The 26,649-nt window shown below is 38.5% G+C and overlaps 2 protein-coding genes across 2 annotated transcripts; one reads left to right on the forward strand and one right to left on the reverse strand.

The window, feature by feature from the left end:
* Window positions 1–2,935: 2,935 nt before the first annotated feature.
* LOC117420890 (leptin receptor overlapping transcript-like 1) lies at window positions 2,936–9,209 on the reverse strand. The gene is made up of 4 exons (XM_034034623.3): window positions 9,071–9,209; window positions 6,994–7,069; window positions 6,692–6,878; window positions 2,936–5,796 (listed from the first exon to the last, which is right to left on the reverse strand). Exons 1-4 carry the CDS (start codon window positions 9,084–9,086, stop codon window positions 5,680–5,682), a joined length of 396 nt encoding a protein of 131 aa, XP_033890514.1. The 5' UTR covers window positions 9,087–9,209; the 3' UTR covers window positions 2,936–5,679.
* Window positions 9,210–9,989: 780 nt separating this feature from the next.
* LOC117421290 (store-operated calcium entry-associated regulatory factor-like) lies at window positions 9,990–26,416 on the forward strand. The gene is made up of 6 exons (XM_034035497.3): window positions 9,990–10,373; window positions 13,789–13,967; window positions 14,567–15,035; window positions 21,915–22,062; window positions 24,108–24,199; window positions 24,746–26,416. The coding sequence occupies exons 1-6, from the start codon at window positions 10,304–10,306 to the stop codon at window positions 24,769–24,771; spliced, it is 984 nt and encodes a 327-aa protein (XP_033891388.3). The 5' UTR covers window positions 9,990–10,303; the 3' UTR covers window positions 24,772–26,416.
* Window positions 26,417–26,649: the final 233 nt, after the last annotated feature.

Below are 26,649 nucleotides of genomic sequence, written 5' to 3' on the forward strand. Positions count from 1 at the left end.
CTGGTTCCCGCATGCAGGCGCATCACACAGGCGGAGGGCGGGCGCGAACCCGCAGATACCGCTGTACAAAAGAGCCGGCTCCTTTGCAAGGAGCGTATATCAGGTTTATGTCTTTGTGTGCGATTGCGTCACCTACCACCCTACTGCTGCCTTCCCCCGTGCATGCCACATTCCCCCGCCAGCCTCAAATCCGCCCCGGACTTGCTCACCAGGCTACAGTCCGACGAGTGCGTACCGGGGTACCTGCGTCCACTTCTGACACCAGTGTAACGATCCTGGTTCCCGCAGGCAGGCGCATCACACAGGGCGAGGCAATCCACACACGGGCGCGAACCCGGGACCTCTCGCACTAAAACATAGCGCCGATACCGCTGTACAAAAGAACCAGCATGGAGAAAATTCTGCTCGCCGGGCTTCAAAATGATGTGTATTTGCTGCCAGCTGGTCTCTCCTCATGTCAAGTGTGACAGTACATCCCTGCCTGACTTCACGCCTCACGATATATATCACTATGTAATAAACAACATCTCCACGTACACCGGCCAAGATCTCAAGGCATACAAAAGCCTTGATGCATACCTGTATTTCGTATCAGGATGGGTGACATGTTTGCATCAGTGGCTAGGCCTAATAATACCAGGGGGACGCGTCCGTCATCTTATCATGGCTAAGGTAATCACGTCTCAATTTCACTTAATAAACTAGCAATGACAGTAATAGCACTGATATCGCCAAAGGAAATATATATAATACCAGAATTACAAAAAATAATTCGCAGGTTTTTGTTGTTGTAGTTTTGTTATGTTTTTAAATTATACGAATTATATAGGGTGACATTGTTGTGTAAGAATCCCGCCTTTCTGAGGGTGTGCACCTGGCCCCACAATCCAGGGACAACAGAACAGGATTTTAAAAAGACTACTTAACTGAGAAAAAAGAACGTGTTAATTAACTCCGATACCTTCGATCAAATTAATGATGATGCTTAATTGGTGGAATGACCTTCCTACAGATGTCAGGACTGCCCAGTCCCTGACCACCTTCCGACGCCTCCTCAAGACTCACCTCTTCAGACAGCACCTAGGCTGTAGAGCTCCTCTTTTTTCCCTCTGGACACTTATCACTCTTCCTTAAATGCGCTTTACTTGCTCTTATCTGCCCCCTATTTTACTGCATTTAATCCTGTACTTTAGAGTACGGTAATCTGTCACAAGTGTCATTTAATCTGTAGTATTTTGTATTTAATTATATCCTGATGTAACTATCACTGACACTGTTATCTGCTCCGTTATTGAATCGTATTTTGTCATATACTTATACTTGCTAGAACCGAAGTCATTGTATTTATCTTGCTCTTAATTGTATTAATACTTTCATACTTTGAGTACTGTGATTCTTGAAATGTATTTTTGTTTACGACTGTAAATCGCCCTGGATAAGGGCGCCTGCTAAGAAAGAAAGAAAGAAATAAATAAATAAATAAATAATAATAATAATAATAATAATAATAATAATAATAATAACCTTGCACGGCAAACAATTGTATACTAATACGTAAAAGTCGCTTTGTTTGTTAATAATAAATCGCTAAAACGTACAATTACTCTCCCAATCAGTAACATTGCTCAGCTGTTCGGAGGCAGTATGTTGAACTGATTAGAATGACTTGTTTGTTGCACACAGTAATTCAGCAATAGGATTCATTTTAGCAAAGATGTCGGGCTAACATACACGCTAATTTATTTATATTTAGCAGTGAGCAAGTTTAAAATCCCGTTCTGTCTCCGTGTACCGGGATTGTGGGGCCAGGTGACAACCTTACTAGCAAGTCTGCCTATTTCACTTGCATTAAGTGCATAACGATTCAGGGCCACCAGATTGAAGCGAAAGCTAAGAAGTGTAATTTAGCTAGGGCAATTCATTATTTATGTATTTATTTATTTGCTCTTTACCTTGAATTAACCTTTTTGTTATTGATGTGGCAGCACAACGCAACGGCCTCCAGATCACATTTTAACAAGGTTATTTTCCACATCGACGAGGAAATTATTAACTATTTAATGAATGTATCTGTGTAACGCAGGTTTTACATTTATAAAACTTGTTTGGTCTCTCATCTGTACCACATACTACAAAGTCTTTTGCTAATTCAAGCTGAAGAGCAAAAACAAATAGAACTTTACAGTAGTAATAAAAAAAAGTGTTCGCTGCATAAACGACTACGTTTTTGGCTTCTAGTTTTTACGATGTATGGCAGTAATCCATCTTTCTCGTCTCTCAGCATCTTTAGGTATACGGTAAAATGATAGATTCCGCTTTTGGCCTTGTCTATTGCTGCATCCAACAGCACAACACGCTACAAACATCTTCTATTTTAGTTTTTTAAAACACCGGTAAACAGGCTGTCAATATGCCGTTCGAAGGTTTTTTACATCCAAAATGGCGGACAAGCTGCTGGCACGTGCCTTTTGACATCAGGTGCAAATCATCAAGAGATTGCGGAAAACTCGACACCGGAACTCTCTGGATTCCCAGGATGCACCGCTCGGCTCGGACGGAAGTTGCAATGTTAAATCAGCGGAGTAGACCGTCTTGTTTAATGTAGAAGATTTTTGGGCTTACAGTAGACTTTTAAGCCAAACATCTCTCCCCTTGTTGTGGATGTTTTTAAAGTTGAAAAATGAAAAAGAATAATAAGATTTTAATATTTTAAAGAGTAAGTAGTTTCAAATTGTATTTGTGTTCTTACTGTCCCCTTTAGTTCGAGTTGCCCAAATAAAAAATAAAATTTTTATATATATATATATATATATATATATATATATATATATATATGAACCTCTAAGAATGATTGGCAGGTATTTTCCAAAACTGTATATTAATCAAATTATGAAACCGTAAAAGTTTCTAAAGAAGACTCAATTATGCAAGCAGGTATTGCAAAATGTTGTTTTATATTTCTCAAAAAGTTCCAGGTTTACCACAAGTAAAATATTGTTCAGTGCATGTAACAGAGTGACGTATATTACAAAATAAAATAACCTACATGTTGTACAAGCTTAAAGCAAAATACATGCTAAAATGTACAGACATTACAGGCAAACTTCAAACATAACCACAAGTATAGATACATTTTTTGAATAAAAGGTAAATCCTGACTGACACAAATTAAACTTTTTTTGTTGTACATTATTAAGCACAGATTTTTCCAATTTTAAGGCTTAACACCTTATATACTTAACTGAGTTAAGGCACAGGGTACCAATATTTATGACTCCAACTCTATGAAAGTAAATGGAGTTAATTCATAAATATTGGTACCCTGTGCCTTAACTCAGTTAATTCACCAGATTTTTAACTACCACTTGGTAAGACGAATGAGTGTTCAACACACTCACAAGAGGTATCAGTCCTGTGTAAGTATAGTGCATCAAAACAATATTTATAACACTTCATACATTGGTAAATAACATTGTTGCAAATAGAGGGTATGTAAACTTTTGATGACAACTATATATATATATATATATATATATATATATATATATATATATATATATATATTGGCAAAATTGGGCTTGTCGGGATACAACAGGAGATGAGGGGTAGCATATACTGCATTTAGTTAATAAAAAACAGTAATGCCACAAACATATGGCTGTTGTTTTCAAATATATATATATAACTTTGTACTTGTTGGTATAACATCCATAATTCCAAAAATACCAAACAAAGAAAATGAACAAATGATGCCTGAAAAAAACAAAGCACATTCTAATGAACATATCAGTATTTATTTTGTTCATAGGGTTATTTGATGGGGTACTGGGTGTTTGTACTCCTGAGAGTAATCAGCTAATTAAACACACACGAATACAGTATAATGTCAAATAAACAAGCTAATGGGGGAGGTTAAGAATGCAATGCAAGATCAGAAATAACTCAAAGTGCCAAGCTTCAAAAGCACAAACCTGCCAGTTAGGGACCTTGGTAATCTGCAAAAGCCATTTTTATATTATTGGTTATTTTGACGAAGTAGTGGTCTGGTAAACTGACAATCAGGCTAACAGTAAGCAGAGCATAAAAATGATCTACATGATCAAAACAATGTAAAATCACATAGAACATGCAGCTAAAAGGGGTTATGAATGTTCCACATGCACTGGTCTTGGTTATAAATATGTGAAAATCTTTAAGATCAATGTATGGTCATAATGATACCATGTTGAAATTGTTAAAAAGGGTAATCCTAGTTTGCATTATTTTTTTTATAAACCTATATATCCAAAAAAAAAACCAAAAAACACAACATTTGGTTCGTTCCTAATAAATCCACACTAATAGTATATCTTTTAAATATTCTTGTGGCTTTACTTTGTCATGTTACAGATGTCCAAAATGGCTATCATGATATACACATTAAAAACATGTGCTTGCAGGTGGTCGAAATTAAAACAGCAGTGTTCATGAATATGAAGGTAGTACAATGGCTTAATGTCATGTTACAGTCAAATTCTAACTTAAAGAAGTTATTTAAGTTCAGTGACAATAAATGTGAAATGAAGTGGTAAGTACATGGCAAATATATATTCTCTATAATGGATATGAAGCTGTCAGTGTGGCAACATTACATTGGCCCGTATTCACAAAGCTTTAAACTTGTGATTTTTTATGTCTGATTGGCTGAAATAAATACAATTCAAAACTGACACTGATTTAGACTTGTTATTAATTTAGAAGAGCCCAGACACATTTAATGGATACCTTTAAATGTATCCAACTTTTTGGTTCGTGGAATTAAACATTTAGCCCTATTGGTTTTTTCTTCTTCCGTTTGTCGTGGATGTGTATATTCCTAATCATGACTTATGTTTACAAAATGGTATATATATATATATATATATATATATATATATATATATATATACACACACACACACACACATACACTTGCTTACCCTAGGATTTAGTTTTAATTATGGAGCAGCAATCCTAAGTACTTTTACAGACCCTAGTACTATATATGTTTTATTTTTATGTTTTATATATGTTTTTTATATATGTTTTATTTTTAGTACAAGTCCCACAATATTGTTTGCACTTATTATTACAGCTGCAGAAATGTGCAATATTTACTGAATCATTGCCCACATCCTTCCACCACCACAAGCAAATATAGGTTTACAAAATTTAATTTTACAATTTTATGAACCTGGAGATATAGTAGTTTACAATCTGTGCTTTGTCAGGCTTTAAGGATACCCTATAAAGAAGGTAATTATAACACCTGTTATTTAAAATGATTAGTAATAAGAATGTTGCTTCTTAATCACGGTGACTATTTAGGTATACAATATTAACAGCTTGTTTAAACTAGCTAGACATGCTATTTAAATTGTATACCACATTCTGGCTTCCTACCCCTTGTGTATTCTTTACATCCAAGGGAATTGCCTGTGAAAAGGGATTAAGACTAAATAAAACAGAAGGGAATAATGAGAATCCTTACAAGCCAGTCAGTGGATCATTAGAATATTATGACATACTCTTTGACAGCTATGATACTTCAGTTTATTGCACAAATATTTTCTGTATGGATGGCTGCTCGCTGCACACTGAAGCAGTTCCTACTACTTTTTTTTTTTTTTTTATTCCTCCGACATGAGCATCTCTTTACTTTTACCACTGTTGCCAACTGAAATCATCATTGGTTCCAAATACCAAGAAAAATCCCAGGATGGTTCCAAAGATTATAGTGTTGCCAGTTAACACAAGTGCACAGGCTCCCCACTCAATCTGAAAAGAAAATAAATAATTGATATAAATAAATAGGCAAGGTTAGGAAATAAGGAAATACAAACAGCTTTACTAAAATTTAAGACATGGACTCAATGGAGCATGTCTGGGAGCAGACCCTTTTAAAGGTTAAAGGGGAACTATAATGCAAATTAATATAGAACCATTTCAATAGAAAACATGTTAACTAAAGCTTTTGATGCATTTTCAACCTCTCCTTGAGCAGTATATCATATAAAAAAACATTAAAACAAAGTAACATTGAACGTATTGAAGCTCTCTTCCGTCGCGCTTTGTGTGGCATCCTGTCGTTGACTCGCTCTATAGTCAGGTTCCAACGTGGCGGCGGCCAGCATTTCCAGCTGACAAAAAAATTGAAATACTGGCCAAACGACTTTTTAACAAAACTGGTGCAGCAAGACACATTTGTTATGTATACAGAGCATTTAGAGAGCATTTAGTAAAGTTCCCCTTGAGACACAAAATCAGGAGAGTTACAACCCAAAGCACACCCTGTAATATTATCCATTCACTACTAATTTAGAACAGGGTTGTTATTTTTTGATACACTTTTAAATATATTTAAAACTGCATGTTAATTATTCACTAATATAATATATTGGTGTCTGTTTCTACATTATACCTAAGCCTGATGCTCATTCCACCATATCTTCCTCTCTCTGCCACTATTTCACTCTATGAGCCAGATTGTCATGGTCCTACTACTTGAAACAGCAGATTGTCATAAATGATACTTTTAATCTATTATAGCTCAAGAAGCAAGGCAGAAAGGTAAACAGGCATCAACCTTTGGAAATATGTAGTCATTTTTTTAAAACCCCATGAACTAAATTGTTGGAACAAACAACAAATAGAATAATAAGAAAATAATTACCACAGTCGCTCTGGCAAAGACTATGGGTAATCCAAAGGCTGACACAACTATGCCTGTTGTAAGAAAAATGGCTAATTCTTTACAAGCGTTGCTTGCAGCGTCCGTGTCATCCACTACTCTCCTTGCAATGCAGTATGGGATTGGCGAAAGGATATAAAAGAAAAGAACAAACAATGGCCAGTATTTGCTGTAACAAGAGAGACAAGCAAATTAACATTAGATTAGATCCCCTACTGAATCATTTTTTTTTAACTAACAAGGCAAACAACTTATTCTGAATGAATTTAAATTAAGATACTTACTTGTACACAGGTAGGGCACACCCAAGCATAAGAAACATAAGTCCAATAGCTCCACCAAAGGACAGGCTAATTAGGGCTGTGGGAAACACAAAACATTTAGGAAATCTTATTTAAAAAAAAAGAGAAAATTACAATATATAAAATAATAAAATACTGAAATAACAACAAACTATATAAACATTTGTTAATAATGTTATTACATTTCACCATGCAAGTAAAGTAGGAGATATAATTATTTATTTCTTAGCAGACGCCCTTATCCAGGGCTACTTACAATTGTTACAAAATATCACAATACAAAATATCACATTATACAATATCACATTACAGATAAGACCAGTAGAAAGTACAGTAAAATCAGCAGAAAAGAAAATAAGATCAAATTCAAATAAGAACAAAATAATAAAAACAATATGTAATTACATTTAAGAGCGAGTTCAACTAAGTTCACTTATGGTAAAAACATTTGCTATATGAGTAAAGTCCATTAAGAGCATGTAGTAAGTGCGATAAATGGATGAGAACGATTTCAAATAAGAGCAACTACAAAAAACGTGAATACAGATAACAAAGAGTAAAATGAAGTACAAGATACAGGAAGTAGTTATAATTAAGAGCAGTGGTAGAATACGGCAAGGTATGGAGCAGTTCAGTGCAAGTACAAGCTGGTGCAAGTACTGGGGACCCCTTGTGTCTGCTGGTTTTCATTCCAACCGAGCTCTCTATTACTTAACTAGACCCTTAATCGAACTGATAATTTGCTTGATTAGACATATTTACTTGTCTTCAGCTCTTGAACAGTTGCATATTTCAAGTTAGCTATAACATTTGATAAGTAACTTGAACTCTGCAACTGTTTAAGAGCTGAAAACAAGTAAAAATGTCTAATTAAGCAAATTATTAGTTCAATTAAGGGTATAGTTAAGTAATTGAGAACTCAGTTGGAATGAAAACCAGCAGACACAAGGGGTCCTCAGGACCGAGTTTGAGAACCCCTGGTCTATACAACTTTGGCTATGGTAAACAATGGTCAAATTTTGCAGAGTGATCAAAGACTAGGGAAGAACTAAGAAACAGACACTAAAGTGTATTCTACTTGTATTTCAAACGTAAGATAAATATGGGACACTACAGCTTTAACTCAAAATAATTCATCTATTTTCACCATGTGCTATGTCATTTGACAACAGGAGAAACAAAACTCTGCTAAAAAAACAGACGGTATGCAACCCTGTACACAAACAATGTATCACTCGAGTACTTTAACAACATGAGAAGCATTTCCTCTTATAAAACAAAAAACACACCGTTCAGTCGCGTTATCCATATTCTCATCCTGGTTTTCTGAATAGGACAAGCAGTAGTTATGTTGCATAAACTGCATGTTCAATATATGCTGGTGCCAGATGTGAAACTACACAGTACAGAGTGAGGCGGTAAAACATTGCTGTCCTCACTTCTCCAGCCACAATAGGACAGCGTTCTTGTTTTAATCCACTGCGTCTTCAATTTAGATTTCTGGTCACCGGTACTTTTAAGCACCATGAATTCACGATAAAGTATTCACAAAGGAAGGTTCAGGCCCTTGCAAATCTATTGTGTGAAATCCACCCAACACTAATTTGAAATAGTTTAGCAAAACATTTGAAAAATCTGTAACGATTACGTTATTTTTCTAACGCACAGCCACATAACACGTTATTATTATTATTATTATTATTATTATTATTAACATTGAACACATATTGTTGATTATTTCTAACCCTCAGGAAGATTTCAATTTTTATTAGTTCCTCTAAAAATAATAAACAACGTGACACAGATATAGTATCCACTAACTCACAATGAGTAAACAAGTAAGTCACTAATTAAATAAATCATAATTTAATCAGAGTAAATTTACGAAAGCTGTTGGCCTGTGTAGAAAGATGTGATGGATTAAATGGTAATGACACGGTCATCCTCATACCCTATTTGACCCGAACAAAACAAACCCATATTCCGATTTAAATTAAGATACGTACTACCAGATGTATGTGTTTTAACAATAGATCGAGCATTATTAATTTAAACTCACCTTTAATTCCTGCCATTTCTCTAAAACACTACACACAACCATACAGCAGAACCAAAAATGTGATACAGTTTCCAGTCTCTGCCTCACACAAGTACGCATGCTCGATCCGGCGCATACAGGTTTGTTTAGTTGCGCATGTGTCAGACAATGAAGAGGGTGCGTTCACGAGACGCAGACTTTGCTAAGTCTGCGCAGATTCTGAAAATTCATTGGCTACTTGCTCTGATTCTGTGCAGAATATGCACAGAATGTCGAAAGTCTGCGTGGCGTGAACGCACCCAGAAGTTCCGCATACAGTGCCTGAGGTTTTAGGTGATCGCTGATTTGTATAAATTACTTATTCTTACCAACAGTCAAATTGAAAACTTGGCCACATTTTTTTTAAATAGTTTTGCAAAAAACGTGATAAATTCCCCCATTTGGGATTACAACAATTCCAAGAAACGTCACACCAATTGGGTAGCTGCAAATAAACTGCTGTATTTTGAAACAAACATTACCACATTGGATATAAAACTGACGAGGGGGTCTGCCATGAGAACGCCATGATAAAATAGGAATTCATGATGAATACACTTCTAATTCTAATAATTTAATTTCGTGTCTGCAATTCGTCATGAATCACATATGAACAGACACTTAAGTGTTAACATTTCATATACCATTGACAAGGCTGTTCACCCTTCTTTGCATAAAGATAACATGTCGTTCCCCGACTAACAAGTGGCAGTAGTCGTTTTAGTAGCTATTTGAATTACGATTGAGACAGGTCATTCGTGATCTCTGCATCGTCTCTTTGATTCACAGCTGCAAACCGCCTCGCGCAGCTACTTTTCGAAGCTGTGCTGCCTGGATCTGCACATATATTTTTTAGGGTGGAGCTTTGTGACGTCACGCAGCAGCCCTCGCAGAACGGGATTCTGTGCAGAACCCCACGGAACTTTGCGCAAACAGAACAACACGGAAGCAAGTTATTGACATTCAAGAATGGTGTTCGGTCTGAGTTTACACTGCATGATTAAACCCAAAGCAACGTATCACTGCTAAAACTGGAGAATCAACTAAAGTACCATTTGCGTTTTTAATTGACATTTGAAAGATTTTACAAAAAATAAAAACGAAAACGGGTTCCGAGTTAAGAAAAGTGGACAAGTGAAACTGCGTCACCAGTACTCGAGTGGTAATCATTTAAAGTATTTGGCTTCAGTTGTAATTTACTGAATAGGCAACAGAATGACGTTGGCAACTGTAACTTTTGTTTTTTATCTTCTGGTAATGTACGCCGAGAGCTGGAACGATGGAGGTAAGAAAAAAATATTGGTAGGTGTTTCCGGTGTTGTTAAAACCTGCGCCTCCCCCTCAAAATGGGCTACCTGTAGCACAGATTAACGGACTAATCAGAAAAATAGTGCCTCCCCCAAATGGGCAACCTCAGTTGAACAATTGGCAGGTAATTTGGAGATGCAGAAATGACAGCTCAAAATGGGCTACCCTGTGTTTTGACTGAAATGTACAGGGTTTATTATTATTATTATTATTATTATTATTATTATTATTATTAATTTCTTAGCAGACGACCTTATCCAGGGCGACTTACAATTGTTACAAGATATCATATTATTTTTTACATTCAATTACATTATTTTTTACACATTATTTTTACATACAATTACCCATTTATACAGCTGGGTTTTTACTGGAGCAATCTGGGTAAAGTACCTTGCTCAAGGGTACAGCAGCAGTGTCCTCCACGGGGATTGAACCCACGACCCTCCGGTCAAGAGTCCAGAGCCCTAACCACTACTCCACACTGCTTTAACCCATTAAAGCCCAGGTAGCGAGAGGCAGAAATGACAGCTCAAAATGGGCTACCCTGTGTTTTGACTGAAATGTGCAGGGTTTGCCCATTAAATCCCAGATAACTTATTCGGAGAGGTATAAGTGACAGCTCAAAATGAGAAAGTCAAGCCTGATGATAGTGATTTGTCATTGGAAGTGGAATGCAGGGCTTTGTGCAGGCAGACAATTTGTGATTGTCTTGGTGCATACATCGTAGCCAGCATCTTGAGGAAGTTGAGTTGCATTTCTAATTTCTAACTTGACAAGTCTACTATCTTGTTGGGCACTGGTCACTTTTGGCAGAATCTTGTTTCAGTATTTGAGAATCTGAGCAAATGTCATGTCTTTTTGTGGACAGCATACATTATGTTCAGGTACTGTAATAACCTTTTGCATTACGGTAGGAGACTGACACACATACCCCAAAAATGTTTATTATGCATCATTATTTTTCAGCACTTCAACACAAGTAGAGTACTGTGTATGTTCAACGTGTGCCCATCGGTAACACAGCTCACACTGCACCTAAAACTAAGAAGCAACAGTAACACATGTTTACTTTTCAAAACTGTTCTCTCCTTATTAAGTATGATAAATAAGTATATTACCCAGCAATAAATAACAACATTTTTTTTATATAAACATTTCACTACAATCAAAGGTTATTGCACAAGACTGAAGTTGGCTTCTTATTCGCTTTTTTCTTATTCGCCGTTTCTTATTCAGACTTTGATCTGCTCCAAACTGAATGATTGGCTTTGTATTTAAGGGGTTAAATAACGTTGGGCTGTTAATTTCTCTGTGGATATTTATAGAGGGGCAGATCCTAAACAATATTCATTTCTTTTTTGCTCAGCCCAACACTGATTTGAGGGTCAAAACAGCTGGTGAACATGGCACACATGCCAATGTATGTATTATATTTGAATACATAACAGTGTTTTTAAGGGGTAATACACTGTTACTTATTCAACCAGCTGTTTTGACCCTGAAATCAGTGTTGGGCTGAGCAAAAAATATATATATATTTGTGGATCCGCCCATGGCCCTGCAGGCAAAAAAAGTTGTGCAGTCAAATATACAGCCTTAGAAATATTGAACATACTGTATAATGAATACTTTACACACAGCATGGGGGATAGTGACTTGACAGAGTCTCATAATTGCCACATGGTTTGGTCCTGGCCTGTTACATCTGCACTTTGTAATAAAACGGAGACAGTTGTTACTGTTAGTGTAATCTGGTAACCTGTCCAAAAGCTGCTACTGTAATATTTTACTTAAAATGCAATACGGTACTAAAGGCCTAAAATCACAGTGTAACCTTTGTTGTTTTAAAGACTGCACATAGCAATATACAGATGATACATTTGATATAAAGCAGCAGTTATTCACAAAGTCAGTGTTCACCTTGATTTTCCATTAATAGGCAAGCAATCTCCAATCTTGCACTTCTTAATGCTGTTAGGCAGGCCTCAATTTGATGGATTGATCCATTTGCAAGGTACTGTTCTGCAAACTAAAAAGTTAAAGATGATGTAATGTAAAGAAATTTGAAACCTTTATATTCAGCTTTTAAATTTTAACAACAAAAGGATAATAAAGTAAGTGTTTTTAACTTAACAGCTCTAAGCATTGGCCTCTCATTCTGTTTCTCATTGCTTAAACTAACTAATTTTAAACAATGGTCAACAGTAGTAAGCTGAATTTGTTTTTTTTATGCAACCTTGATAAAATCTACTTTTTTTTTTTTTTTTTTAATTATGTATTTATTTATATCTTATAATCACAAAGGATCCTCACACCCCACACAAATATGCAGAATTAAGAAAAGGTTTTGAACAGTCTGAGGGATTATATATAATTAACCATTCCATTTCTCAGCATCGTTATTGTAAGGATATTGTTAAAGAACGAATAAATATTTTTACAAAACGTGTAAAATATATATAAATAGCTAGCTATACCTTAGTAAGGCTTCTCAAATAAACGTAATGTTAACACCAAAAATCTAAATATTATAGATTCTAAACAGCAGTTGCATTCAATGGTCACGTAGGTAAGACACAACAAATCTAAATAACATAATTAAGTTTTGGTCAATATATAAAATGACGGATAAAATCAAATGTACATAAATAAAGTAAAAGTTAATGAATTTATACAAGGTGATGCGTGAAATGGTAGGTCAAATTGTTTTAAGCGTCTTAACAAAAAAAAAAATTGAATCACACTGGCGTGGTTTGTGCAAGTAGATGGGAGAGGGCTTTGATTGCTGCATTACTCCAAAGTGAAACTGTTACCATTTCTTTTCACGTCTGAAAAAAACAATGACTACAAAACAAGTAACAAGCTCTAGGGTTATAGAAGATTAATAACCAAAACAAGTGCGCCCAAGTTGTTTACTAGTTTACAGTTATATTTTATTTCGACATGCAAATGATTAAAAAAACAGTTCTGTGCATTCATAAGAACATAAGAACATAAGAAAGTTTACAAACAAGAGGAGGCCATTCAGCCCATCTTGCTCGTTTGGTTGTTAGTAGCTTATTGATCCCAGAATCTCATCAAGCAGCTTCTTGAAGGATCCCAGGGTGTCAGCTTCAACAACATTACTGGGGAGTTGGTTCCAGACCCTCACAATTCTCTGTGTAAAAAAGTGCCTCCTATTTTCTGTTCTGAATGCCCCTTTATCTAATCTCCATTTATTGGATTATTGCTGCATGGGAAAACCTGTACTGAAGAAAGGTGTTAGATAAAATTAATGAACTTTCGTTGATTTTGCTTTAATTTATTCCAGGCAGGTTACCTATGTTTAATTTTGGTAAATCTAGTGAAAATGTCGTTCCTTCATAACTTAAAGTTTTACTGATTTACAGGGAGTGTTTTGCTTCGAGAGATCCAAGTCATCACTCTGTATAAAGGACGACATACAAATTCCAGACGGACCAGTCCTGTTCCACAGCTGAAGTGCACTGGGGGATCGGCTGGATGCCTGACTTTTGTTCCAGAAGTAGTGCAATGCCAGAATAAAGGCTGGGATGGCTTTGATGTGCAGGTAGTGTAAAACATCCATGGTAGATGTTTCACAAAAATATACACATATAATATGGAGTAATGTTAGTGGTTGTGTAATTAAAAAATATATGTATATAATAATACAGGCATTTATAATCATCAACAGCTGTCCACGACTAGTAGCTGATGCTTGACAAGGATCAGTAAAATTGATAACTGAAAAGGCAGTCAAAATTGCAGTTCTAACTTCAAATGTAATGGTATTAGAGGCAGTATTCATTGAGGAATGGTCACGTATCCTTTGCTAACTTGTCAGTGTCGATGCTGGTTGACTTTGGAGGTCCTATACTTTATACAGTTTTATAGCAGATGTTCATGCTTAATGAGTCTCTCAGGATATCTGAACAGATAAGTTGCCTGATTAACTGTTCCTCCATAGTTGGGCACTACCAAGTTTATACTCAGGAATCCATACTAACCATGAATTTGAAACGTGTAAAAAGTAAACATTTAGGTAGTAGTATATGACAAGGATCTGTAGCTTATATTGCATGTTGTTATTTTTGTCTCTGGTAGAAAGGATTATTGTGAAATATTTCAAGGTATTCAATACCTTATTTTCTGTTTTATTATCTACAGTGGGAATGTAAGACTGACATGGATACTGCTTACAGATTTGGAACCATTGAAGTTAGTTGTGAGGGATATAACTATCCAGATGACCCATATGTTCTAAAGGGATCATGTGGAATGGAGTACACACTTGAACTAACTGAGCATGGCAAGCAACACAGGAAAAGTTCCTATGGCAGTGGGGGCTTTAGTTCAGGTTTCTTTCAGGGGTCGCCAAACAACATCAATTCCCAGACACCTAGTGATGCAAGTGCCTTAATTATCATTGCCATATTACTGCTCTTCGCTTATGGTGTGTATAAAATGTTTTTATGTGGGCCACTACGAGGACAACAACGCTTTCCTAATGATGACTATCCGAACACCCACACACATGACTACCAAAGTGGACCTCATACAATGGGTCCTCCACCTCCTGGATTCAAACCAGATTACATGGGCAACACAGGCTACACAAGTAATGCAGGCTATACAGGTACAGTAAATAATGCATGGGCTTCAACTGTTGAGTTATTTAATAGATATATTTTTGATGGATTAGATAAAGTTTGATATTTTTTAAACTTTTCTAGAAAACTGTTATGCAGCCCTCTTACCTTTCACCTCTGGAGGCGTTAGTTTAAATGTCAATTCACTGGTTGCCTACGAGGGCTTGAGAGGAGGCGAAATTGGGAGTGAGATATTAAGAATGAGACCAGATGAGAGGATTTCTCCGGTTGCTTAGGAGGCTTGAGAGGGGTGAGACATTTGGGAGTTTAAGAGTGAGACGAGTTTGAGGGATGGCGAGATTGAGGGCTGGAGTTTGGGAATGGTGCTTAGTAACATTGAGGTTAGATACTGATAGCAGGACGAGATAGGGGGGGACGAAGAGTTTTCCCTTCTCGTCGGGTCAGGCAGCATCCTCTGGCTGCTGGGCGACGTAGAGAGGGAGACATGAGAAGAGCAAAGGATTAGATATAAACACTTTCCGCCAGGTCAGGCAGCATCCTCCGACTGCTGGGTGACGTAAAAGTGAGAGAGAGAGCAAAGTTTAGACACATAACATACAACAAACTGACTCTCGCTCCCGACGGGTCAGGCAGCATCCTCTGGCTGCTGGGCGTTTAGTGGAGCAAGAGACAGGAAGGGGACGAACAGGACAAAAGGACAGATCCTTCGCAACTCAGTGCAGCATCCTCAGGCAGCTAAGCTGGCAGCTGGGCGGCGTGGAGAGCTTAGGAAAAAGTGTCTCGGGTCCGTTTAGGAGAGACGAAAACAGAGAAACCCCCCCCCCCTCGGTCGGGGCCCGCTCGGCAGGTGGAGGCACGGCCTACTGCATGAGGGGGCTGAAATGGTCCTGGACCTGAAATAGAAGAGAGGAGATGGGACAGCAAGGTTGAGGCCTGGAAGGCTTAGCGCATAAGCAGCAGAAGAATAGGATGTGGCCGGGGGTCCCCTCAGGCCGGCGAGGAACAGCCGGGCGGCAGTGGTTGAGACGAGAGGCCGACCCGGACAGCCGGGGGAGTGAGACTCACTTCCCCCCCTGAGGGAGCCCTGTGCGGACAGTGCGATATAGAAAGGAGCAGAGGAGGGGAGGAGGAGGAACAAAAAAACAAACACAGACAAGGAAGCGGAAATAGTGCTGGGTTAAAGTAGAAAAAGAGAGCGAGATAGACAGGAGGGGCAGCCAATAACACATACGTGGAGCAGTGCTGGCCATGCCCTAATAATTGACGTGGCGAGCGCTGCATTGTGCGATTGGCTGGAAATACTAAATGAGGCTGAACTGGGATCAGCTTCCACCCGGAAGAGATCGCGGACGCTACCGGGCAGGATGCCACGGAGGGAAGGTAAGACAGGCTAAAGAAAAGGAAATAGGATAAGAAGAAAAAAGGAGCGCAAAGCGGGAGAGCGCCCTCTACGGCATCCCCCGAATTACGCCTAAAGGCTAACATTTCACTGGTTGCCTACGAGGGCTTGAGAGGAGGCGAAATTGGGAGTGAGATATTAAGAATGAGACCAGATGAGAGGATTTCTCCGGTTGCTTAGGAGGCTTGAGAGGGGTGAGACATTTGAGAGTTTAAGAGTGAGACGAGTTTGAGGGATGGCGAGATTGAGGGCTGGAGTTTGGGAATGGTGCTTAGTAACATTGAGGTTAGATACTGATAGCAGGACGAGATAGGGGGGGACGAAGAGTTTTCCCTTCTCGTCGGGTCAGGCAGCATCCTCTGGCTGCTGGGCGACGTAGAGAGGGAGACATGAGAAGAGCAAAGGATTAGATATAAACACTTTCCGCCAGGTCAGGCAGCATCCTCCGACTGCTGGGTGACGTAAAAGTGAGAGAGAGAGCAAAGTTTAGACACATAACATACAACAAACTGACTCTCGCTCCCGACGGGTCAGGCAGCATCCTCTGGCTGCTGGGCGTTTAGTGGAGCAAGAGACAGGAAGGGGACGAACAGGACAAAAGGACAGATCCTTCGCAACTCAGTGCAGCATCCTCAGGCAGCTAAGCTGGCAGCTGGGCGGCGTGGAGAGCTTAGGAAAAAGTGTCTCGGGTCCGTTTAGGAGAGACGAAAACAGAGAAACCCCCCCCCCCTCGGTCGGGGCCCGCTCGGCAGGTGGAGGCACGGCCTACTGCATGAGGGGGCTGAAATGGTCCTGGACCTGAAATAGAAGAGAGGAGATGGGACAGCAAGGTTGAGGCCTGGAAGGCTTAGCGCATAAGCAGCAGAAGAATAGGATGTGGCCGGGGGTCCCCTCAGGCCGGCGAGGAACAGCCGGGCGGCAGTGGTTGAGACGAGAGGCCGACCCGGACAGCCGGGGGAGTGAGACTCACTTCCCCCCAAAAGAGGACCCCCGGCTCCCCGCAAGAACCACACCGTGGGATAGAAAAGAGATCGCAGAGCCGCACACATAAACAAAAGCTAGAAGAAAAGAGAAAAGACAAGAGATGTTAGTAGACAACCTATGCCTATAAGCCGTCCGCACTGTGGAGAGGAAAAACCCCCCTGCAGGGAGGAAACCTCTGGTGGGCCTGGCGGAGAGGGCGCCCCCCACTCCGGGCAAGCTAACAAGTGCTTGGTGAGCTGTGGCGATGTCTGCAGAGGATGATCTAATATAAAAGTTCACAGCTGAAGAGATCCAGCGCCCCATAGACTTAATCAAAGTGTTGATACCTGCGCTAGCCGCGGAGGCAGCTGCTCCGATCCAGAATGAATGGGGGGAAAAATAGTAGAAGAAAGTCCGATCCGTGACGAGAGGGTGCATAAACGGGATGAGAACCAGTGACTCGAAAGTATAGATCTGGAGTTGTCGAAGAGGGGATCTGACAGAAGATACTGAATCCTCGGCTTAATTGGACCGTTTTTGAAGATCTGATGAGGAGGATAAAGTGGTTTCCGGGGATTTGAGAGAGATCTGAGCACTTGAGGCCTAGAGCTGGGAAGCTGGAAATTGATGGAGTTGAGAATTCTGCACAGCGGAGAAATCCAAAGGCGACGGTCAGGCACAGGGTTTCCATGACGATGTTGTTGAATAGGTTGAAGCATCCTTGCCAGAGAGCAGTGATGAGACAAAGGAGAAGGTCAGTAGAGATTGATTAACTTGATGGAGAGGAGGGGAGCAGGCTTTTCTCCATACCTCTGAGCGTTCTCTCTAGAGATCCGCTATCTCTAGAACGGACGAGAGGAGAAAGATTGGAGGCGAAATTGATACTGAATGCCCGCTAGGTAGCATCTAAATAGAGGAGGGGGCTAAACATAGAGACAGCCTGAGGTGAGTGATGAAGGCGAGGAGGTGCTGTAGGTTGAAAGAGGTTTGAGATCCGTTTTTTTTTTTTTTTTTTTTTTAAATTATTTATTTATTTATTTTTTACTCGCAAAAGTGAGTAAATGAAGACCAGGCAGTCGAGTAGGAGGAACGGTAGATGGGGCGAGAGCGTTCTCCATGAATCCACGTGGTGATTGAAGGAGGCCGGAGAGAGAGTTATTCAGTTGAATATTGTTTTGCTGAAAGGTAGTACGAGACGAGGGTTGGGGTCTGCTCCTGGGACCAGGTTGCAGAACTTCTGGATCTTGATGTAACTGTCTGTATTGAAGTCCTGATGAAGTCCTGATTTTTTTATTTATTTATTTTTTATTTATTTATTTATTTTTATTTTAACTGCAAGGTGTAGTGTTCTGTAGTAAAATTACTACAGCTGGCCAAAGTCCAGTATCTGGGTGCGTGGAATGGTTCACAAGACCTCATGGTTGAAAATGGCTTAACGGTCAGAGTCTATCCATTGTATTCCCCTTGATGTCTTGGTACTCTTGCTTTTTTTTTTTTTTTTTTTTAAATGGTAAATCACAGGTGTTGTCACGGTAAGTTCACAGGGTGCACTCTGTTCCTTCAGGAATCCTGCAGAGGAAGTGCTTCACAAGAGCAGTTAGACATAGTACTTCCAAGGTAAGGTCATTGCATAGACAGAGCAGCTTTTTCTGAGGGTAGATATTAAAGAGTGAAGAATGTCTATTGATATAGGGAGCCAGGAGGGAGCAGCAGGGGGGGGGGGCTCTTGAGGATCTCTCCGAGTGTCAAGCAAACTGATGGGATGGATAGAAGTGTTGAAGAAGGGACGGAGATGAGGCGGCAGAAATACTAAATTCCGGAGATGTAGGCTTTAACGGTAGAGGGGGCTAAGTGAAGAGAATCCCTTGCATGGGCGATGGAGGCTAGAATCCGTTGCTCATTAAATCAGAATGGGATGTATTTTGAGTGCAGAAAGTTGTAAATGTTTTCCATCCAGAGGTAAATGAAGATTTGGTCGCTGGGACCAAGAGTGTGGCCATGTAGTGATGAGCAGATTGCAGAAGGTTGGAGAGTGTTGTATTTAGTTGAACGGCAGATGTTGGTGTTGCAGAGTTTGATGAGGGCTGAGGTGGCAGCTGGACCTGAACAAATATATGAAATCGACTGCTGAGATGTTTTTAAAACTAAGGCAGAGCTGAGATGCCAACCATCCTGTGTTAGTTAATACGGGATTGATCAGTGGTTTGCTACCATCTTGTCTGTTTGGAATGGAAAAGGTGAACTCATAAATCAGAGATTTGGGTTTCACAACTCCAATCATTCTCCAAATAGTGGAACTCCTTAATTCATAAATCAAACAGATTTCCAGTCTCGTACCATATATTAAAGCTTGTAGTATCTGAGAGGATGAGCGGACATATGACTAAATTGCTGAGGAAGTCAAGCTCTCCGAGTATATATATCTTAGATCCAGGTATTGGAGGAAAGCTGGAGTGTTGGAAGCTCTGGAGGAGAGCAGTTGCAGATTTGAACAGTAAACTAAAGCCACTTTTGTATGCTGCAATAGAAGCAGATCTGAAGAGGGAGCCGAGATTTGCTGTAATGAGGAGATATTAACAGTAGAGGCAAGATCTGCTGAACGGGCAGAGATCTGAGGGGTAAACGATGGAATGCTGTCAGTAGTCTGCAGTGGCCTGCTGTAGAGAGCAGAGAGCTGCTGAATGCGGTGAAAATTGGTATTTAAGAGTTAAGGCGTTTTAGATGATGTCGGCGATGGGGCTGCCTTTGGGCAGAAATGAAGAATGCATAGATCTGAGGCCGCTGCAGAACCTGAGAGGATAGGAATGCGTTGCTCGGAGGCTGCTACAAAACCTATTGATTTGATCAGGAGCAGTCTAAGAGTGTATTGTCCATTGCGGGATACGAGGACGCTTGACTGAAATGTTGATAATCGTAGCACATAGTTTCCGAATGTGACTGGTAGCTCAAATTGAATGAAATGGACTTTGAAAGTTATATTAAGTGCCTTGATGAAGTTGGGGCAAATAAGGAAGTGCAAATCCAGGAACAAGAAGGTTGCAGGAATGGCCTGATGCAGGGAAGCTGTAAATTAATGTGACGGTGGATTCTTAACATCTCAGAAAGCTGATAAGCATGGCTTCATGACAAGATTCTCAAGGGGAGGAGTTTGGATTTGAGAAAAAAAAAAAAAAAAAAAAAAATTCAAGTTAATATATGTAGAAAAAGAGGTTGAGGCAGGAGGGTACTGAGAATCCCTCAAAAAGACAACGAACTGCAGGAATTGATAGAAGGTTTGGAGAGTGCCAGATTCGCAGCGATAGCAAATCATCTTAAATTATGTAGAGCTTGTGGTGTTATGCTGCCATCTAGAGGTTTTGATTGGAATTGAAACTATTGGCTTCAGTGAAGCAGGGTAGCATATATTTGGTTATTGCGATTACAATCCTTGTCTATGTATTAAGTATTTGCTTTAGAACAGTTAGTGATGATAAGTAAGTTAATGTAGGTCTAGAAGAGGAGCCTGCAGTATTTAGATGTCACAATTCGGCGAGTTGAAGCTCTCATGTTGCAAAAGCGCTGCAGCAGGAGCCAGAAATTGCAGTCGTGTGGCACAGGCTCTCATTGCCTGTTAAAGCTGCCTGGTCGCCGTAGCAACTTACCACTCCCAGTAGTCACTCGCTGAGGCGTTGCCGTGGTAACCATGGTCTGTGAGGCGCCGGTGTAAAACAGTTGCAGTGCAGTGGTGACATTGAAACTGATGAAAACGCAGACCAAGTTGAGAATGACGCTGCGTTTTGAACAGCGCAGACTGAGCCGGTAGGAAAATAGCTGATACTATCTTGCGAGCGCAGAGCAGAGAAACAAAAAACAAACACAGACAAGGAAGCGGAAATAGTGCTGGGTTAAAGTAGAAAAAGAGAGCGAGATAGACAGGAGGGGCAGCCAATAACACATACGTGGAGCAGTGCTGGCCATGCCCTAATAATTGACGTGGCGAGCGCTGCATTGTGCGATTGGCTGGAAATACTAAATGAGGCTGAACTGGGATCAGCTTCCACCCGGAAGAGATCGCGGACGCTACCGGGCAGGATGCCACGGAGGGAAGGTAAGACAGGCTAAAGAAAAGGAAATAGGATAAGAAGAAAAAAGGAGCGCAAAGCGGGAGAGCGCCCTCTACGGCATCCCCCGAATTACGCCTAAAGGCTAACATGTAATGCGTTTACACCACCTCCATCATTTTTGTGCAGTCACTCTGCTTTTTACATTTCTACAATTAGAAATGTTTTCCTTGTGTGCATTAATGTCATACATTAGGCCACCAAGTGCTAGTTGGTATCTGGATTGGTTACTAAAGCCTCATTAGTAAATGCATGTAACTGTAACGTCACTATCAGCAAAGTAGTGCTTTACAGATCCCAGTGCCGATGTAAAGTTTGACTTTTTTTAAACATAAAGGAAACATAATATTTATTAACTGTATAAAATAATTGTCAGTCTTTTTTTTTTAACATTTAAGCTTCAAACTCTAATTATATAATGAATGATTATCAAATTCATTTAGGTGCCTCAGCTGGATTTGAAAGCACCGGTAATGAATATGGTTTTGCCAACAACTTTGCAAGACCTCACAATAATGCTAATTCCAGACCCGGATTTTGGACAGGGATGGGTACAGGTGGTGTGTTAGGATATATGTTTGGAAGTCAACGGTAAGTTCATGTTTATATTTCATATTTGGAACATTTCATATTAAAATACACACATACGTACGATGGCCCTAAAGTGCAAAACACAAATAAAAATCACAAAACATATTAAAAAACACTGAAAACACAAAAATATAAAAGCATGAAACACAAAAATAAAAGCAGGAAACACAAATACAAAAAGCCCACAACACAACGGAAGGTTGGAGCTGTTTAGAAAGAGCAAGCTGAGTCTTTAACTAAAATAGCAGTTTTTAACCGCTATTACTGTACACAAGCTCAGGTATGGTAAACATGATTTACCGTTGCAATACCAATTATAACACTGACAGAAATATACCACAGCCAACCAACTTATAACACTTAAGTACTGGTAGTACACTTTCAAATAAACTTGTTATGATTTTGAATGCGAGGTTCTTAAGAACTGTATTGTCATTGTTTGTTCCCCGGCACCCCTCTCTGTACAAATTAAGCACTGCTAATTTTCATACATTTAAAAGAAATTATAGCTTTGCAGGACGAATTAAATTTTAAGCACGGCTACTGTAAAAAAAAAAAAAAAAGTACAAGATATTTGTTTTTACGTAAAAAGACCTGGAACAGAAGGATGGTTTGATAGGTGTTGATATATCAGCGTAAGATGTGATATTCTACTTGATGCATTTTGTTATATAAAATTATCACAAAATGCAAGAGATCGAGCTTGTACTTGCATAAAGTTTAGTGGCTGCTTTTACAACAGAAAAATAAAATAGCCATGTCTCGTGTTGATGCAGGTTGTGTATCTGTAGTCTACTGGTTATTTAAAGTTTACAACAACAATAACAACACTACTATAAGTATGACTACTAACAACAGTAATAATAATGAGCTTGTTTTTTTCCAGCATTCACGTCTGTCTTTGTGTGTGCTTATCAAAGCCACTGCGTTTAAAGTTGTCAGTGTTTTTGCTTTGCTGTGGAGAGTGGCTCCTGCTGGAATAATTTAATATGTTGCCTTGTTTTATTTTATTTTTTGGTGGTGGTGAAGTTAAGATTTTCGCTGCTTCATCCACAATATTATTGCCTTCTAAAGCATTCATTTTTTCATTCTTTAATTATCCAAGTTCTCTATATTTCCCATTTTAAAAGTAATCTATTTCTCATGCTGAAAACCTTATCTCACAGCAAAAGTAAAAACTGCACACTGAAAGACTGACTGTCTTGTCTGTCAGCCACTGGACTGGGTGATGTATCCCTCTCCCACAGTCCTACTGCAGTCATGATGTGATGCATTTTGAAACCTGAAGAAACATTATTTTGGGTTCTCTAGATGCCGTAGCACCGGTTGTTCTGGTGTCTATGATTGCCACTAAACTTTGTGTGCTATACAAATGTCTTTTCCCTGCAGTGCACATGTTTCTTTTGTTAAAAAGTGAGGGGGCATGGCTTACTGTTGCGATACCAATTATAAGACACAGAATTATACCACGGCAAACTAGGTTACTAAAGACTCACCTTGCACTTTCTAAACGGCTCCAGCTTCTCCAGAAACAGGTGGCGACTGTGCTGGGGTGTATGGGGGAGGGGCCTGCAAATGACTTTCATTCTGTTGTGGGCTTTTTGTATTTGTGTTTTCTGTTCTTGTATTTGTGTTTCCTGCTTTTGCTTTTGTGTTTCATGCTTTTGTTTTTTTTTATATTTTCAGTTGTTTGCATTTGCGTTTTTCGATTTGTATTTGTGCTTTTTTATTTGTATTTGTTTTTTTTTTATTTGTATTTGTGCTTTCTTTATTTGTATTTGTGTTTTTCTTTGTATTTGTGTTTTGCACTTCAGGGCCACTGTACATACATTCTGTTTAGCACAGATTAGATTAGAATTTACTGCAGATGTACCATACCTTTACATGTATGATATATAAACAGTTATTGATAATGTACAACATATTAGAAAAAGTGGATTAGACTTGCCTTTAGTAATAGTGTTTGTAACTGCTGCTATGGACAAACTTTTTCTGACCAGATTGAAGAACTACTTTGTTATTTGCCTTTTTTTTTTACCTCTAAGATCCCAGACAAATACTGGTACAAGGAATACATGGAATTCAATAAATGTCCCCACTAAACCAGCGGAAAACACAGGGACAAAGACAGCTTCAGGTAATGTGAATGTTAGATTATCATTTTTACTTTAAAGTATTGTTTTGTATAATATGCTTGGTTAACATGAAACAGATAGGTACTAGGTCCTGATCCTATTTTGATAAACATTTCCAGCTCACTTCTTGCTGGCCATGATAGGTCAGAAAGAGATATTGGATTTCAATATGAACCCAGGCATGACAACAATGAATTCACTGAGGTTATTGTTATTGGTTTTCATCACCAATCCTCTACGTTTATCACATGTTCCCTGTTGATTCAAAATATAATTTTAAATTTGTAGCACTTGGTATTTTAATGTTCAGTTCTGCTGTTTGGTCACTCAGATAAAATACTGTTGATTTGAAAGCAACTGAAATTCATTTTTTTGTTTTGTTTTTGTTAGTCCTCTGAGAATAATAGTCCACGTCACAAAATGACCACTCAATTCTGCACCATTTCCAGTCTTTGCTTGGCAAGGTTTTATCAGGTCAGGATTGAACTGAAAAACTCAATTCACCAAAAACGTGTACGTTAAATAAACAATTTATTTTAATTTAATAGGTTTTGGAGGAACCACAAGAAGGTAAAACAGAAGATAAGAAAATACACATCATTTTCTGAACATGCAAAATAAATACTGCCTCTCAGCAAAAGTAAAGGTTTTATGGTTTGGTATTGCTTTCAATATCTGTATTTTCCAGAGCTACTATTCACAGCTGTAGCTCTTCACACTGGCGTGATTTTTTAATAGTTCAAAGGCTTTACTAAATGTACTCACTTTCATAATTTACCCTAGGATTCAAATTTGTTTATGGTGCCATTATCCTAAAAGCAGCTTTTAACAACTGCCAAAAAATGTGCAATTAATTGTTTGTTGTTAACACTGCTTAACTGAGACAGTACATACCAGGTCTTTTTTTTATTATAGTTGTTTGTTGTTATGTTTTCAAAGCTACTAAAAGTAAATCAAATGTAATCTCTATATAAAGTTTACTGATGTGCAGTTTTGTATAGATCTATCATACCAAAACTGTTAAGAGTGGTTGTGCAGTTTTGAGTTCACTTTTCTAGGCCTGAGTACAGACCTGCAGTTCCCAAAAACAGGTATTTTATTATTTTTTTTGTTTTGTTTTTCTGTTTTCTGGATTTTATTTTTATCTTGATGCAGATAATAAAACACCACACACTCTGATGCACTTGTGGGGTTCCTTTACCTGTCATACTTATATGAAAACATATTCAAAAAATAAATAAATAAAATAACTCAATATTAATTTGTTTTTGTTATGCAAATAAGTTTCCAAATGTATTAAGATATTCAGTATGAGTTACAAGCTTAGTTTTAGTTTTTTATTTTATTTTACTTCATTGTACCATTGCACACTGAATCATTACAAATGTACTTGGCAGACTGTACTATGAAAACAAAATGGACCATTCAGACTTTTAGCTGTTTTAATATTTCTTAGATGTGCTTTCCTTTTAAATTGAAAACTTTGCAGTGCTTAAATGTGATAAAGCTATTGTGCTTACACTGGATGTTTGGTAGGATTTAATTCAAATGTACGTCGTTGACATTTTAGGGTGCATGTCTTTCCAAAAGATGTGTTGTGGTGTTCTGTGTAAATAGACCAATTATAGCTACACTTAAGCCACTTTAAAATCGGAACTGAAAATAAAATGGCTTCAGAATGAAGCCTACATTATCATTGAAAAAGCCCTGGTGACAAAATCCCAACAAAGGTTAAAAAAGATCTAGTAGAGAGTATTGTGTGGAGAATTTATTAAAGTAATAACAAAATAATTAAATTACCTTTATTATGTACCGTTATGTAATGGTCATGTAATCTCCACTGAGACATCAAGTCCACCAGGTAAACCTAGAAGTGGCCACTATTAGTACTTTTTCAGGCTCTGAGCATTCATTGGAATTAACTATGCCTTTTCAGGAGAGTTGAATGCACTGTCAGTCAATTTCCATGAAGTTACCTGAAGTAACTGAATTTATTTGAATGATAATCATGTTGGTAAACAGAATGTAATAGAATGCCGAACAGAGAATCAGTGGAGCAAATTCCAATCAAAATCCACTTTTGAAATGTTCGAGAATAATATTATACAAGTTTATCGCCTTAATATGTTGAGGATATTTTGTTTTCTGGATATTTCTTTTGCACTCTTTTTTTCAAATGCAAAGATTGATATACAAATAAATTAACTTTGTTTCAGTCAGCATTGTTTCTGTCTTTATTTATCATTTCAACATTGGGTTAAAAAAAGTATGCATTAAAAAAAATACTTTTTAACTACTAAATTGGTAAGTTACGTAAGTGGTACACCACATTGCAGACTGTGCTGTGTGTTTGAGTTTACATCCTCAACCTTCACCTCATTTTCAGCATCTACAGAGGGGTTGGAAGACAAATGGCCTCCTTGCCTGTCTTTCAATGACGGCTGAGATATGT

The sequence above is a fragment of the Acipenser ruthenus genome, chromosome 1 (genome assembly GCF_902713425.1).
Source record: "Acipenser ruthenus chromosome 1, fAciRut3.2 maternal haplotype, whole genome shotgun sequence".
NCBI classification, from domain to species: Eukaryota; Metazoa; Chordata; class Actinopteri; order Acipenseriformes; family Acipenseridae; genus Acipenser; species Acipenser ruthenus.

What these genes read in the sequence shown, in the direction of transcription:
- LOC117421290 (XM_034035497.3), top strand. Translation starts at nt 10,304, where the DNA reads ATGACGTTGGCAACTGTAACTTTTGTTTTTTATCTTCTGGTAATGTAC. An exon ending in CGAGAGCTGGAACGATGGAG is followed by an intron (nt 10,374 to 13,788) that starts GTAAGAAAAAAA and finishes ACTGATTTACAG; the next exon opens with GGAGTGTTTTGCTTCGAGAG. An exon ending in AGGGACAAAGACAGCTTCAG is followed by an intron (nt 24,200 to 24,745) that starts GTAATGTGAATG and finishes TTAATTTAATAG; the next exon opens with GTTTTGGAGGAACCACAAGA.
- LOC117420890 (XM_034034623.3), bottom strand. An exon ending in TGTGCCCTACCTGTGTACAA is followed by an intron (nt 6,879 to 6,993) that starts GTAAGTATCTTA and finishes CTCTTGTTACAG; the next exon opens with CAAATACTGGCCATTGTTTG. An exon ending in TCTTTGCCAGAGCGACTGTG is followed by an intron (nt 5,797 to 6,691) that starts GTAATTATTTTC and finishes TTTTCTTTTCAG; the next exon opens with ATTGAGTGGGGAGCCTGTGC.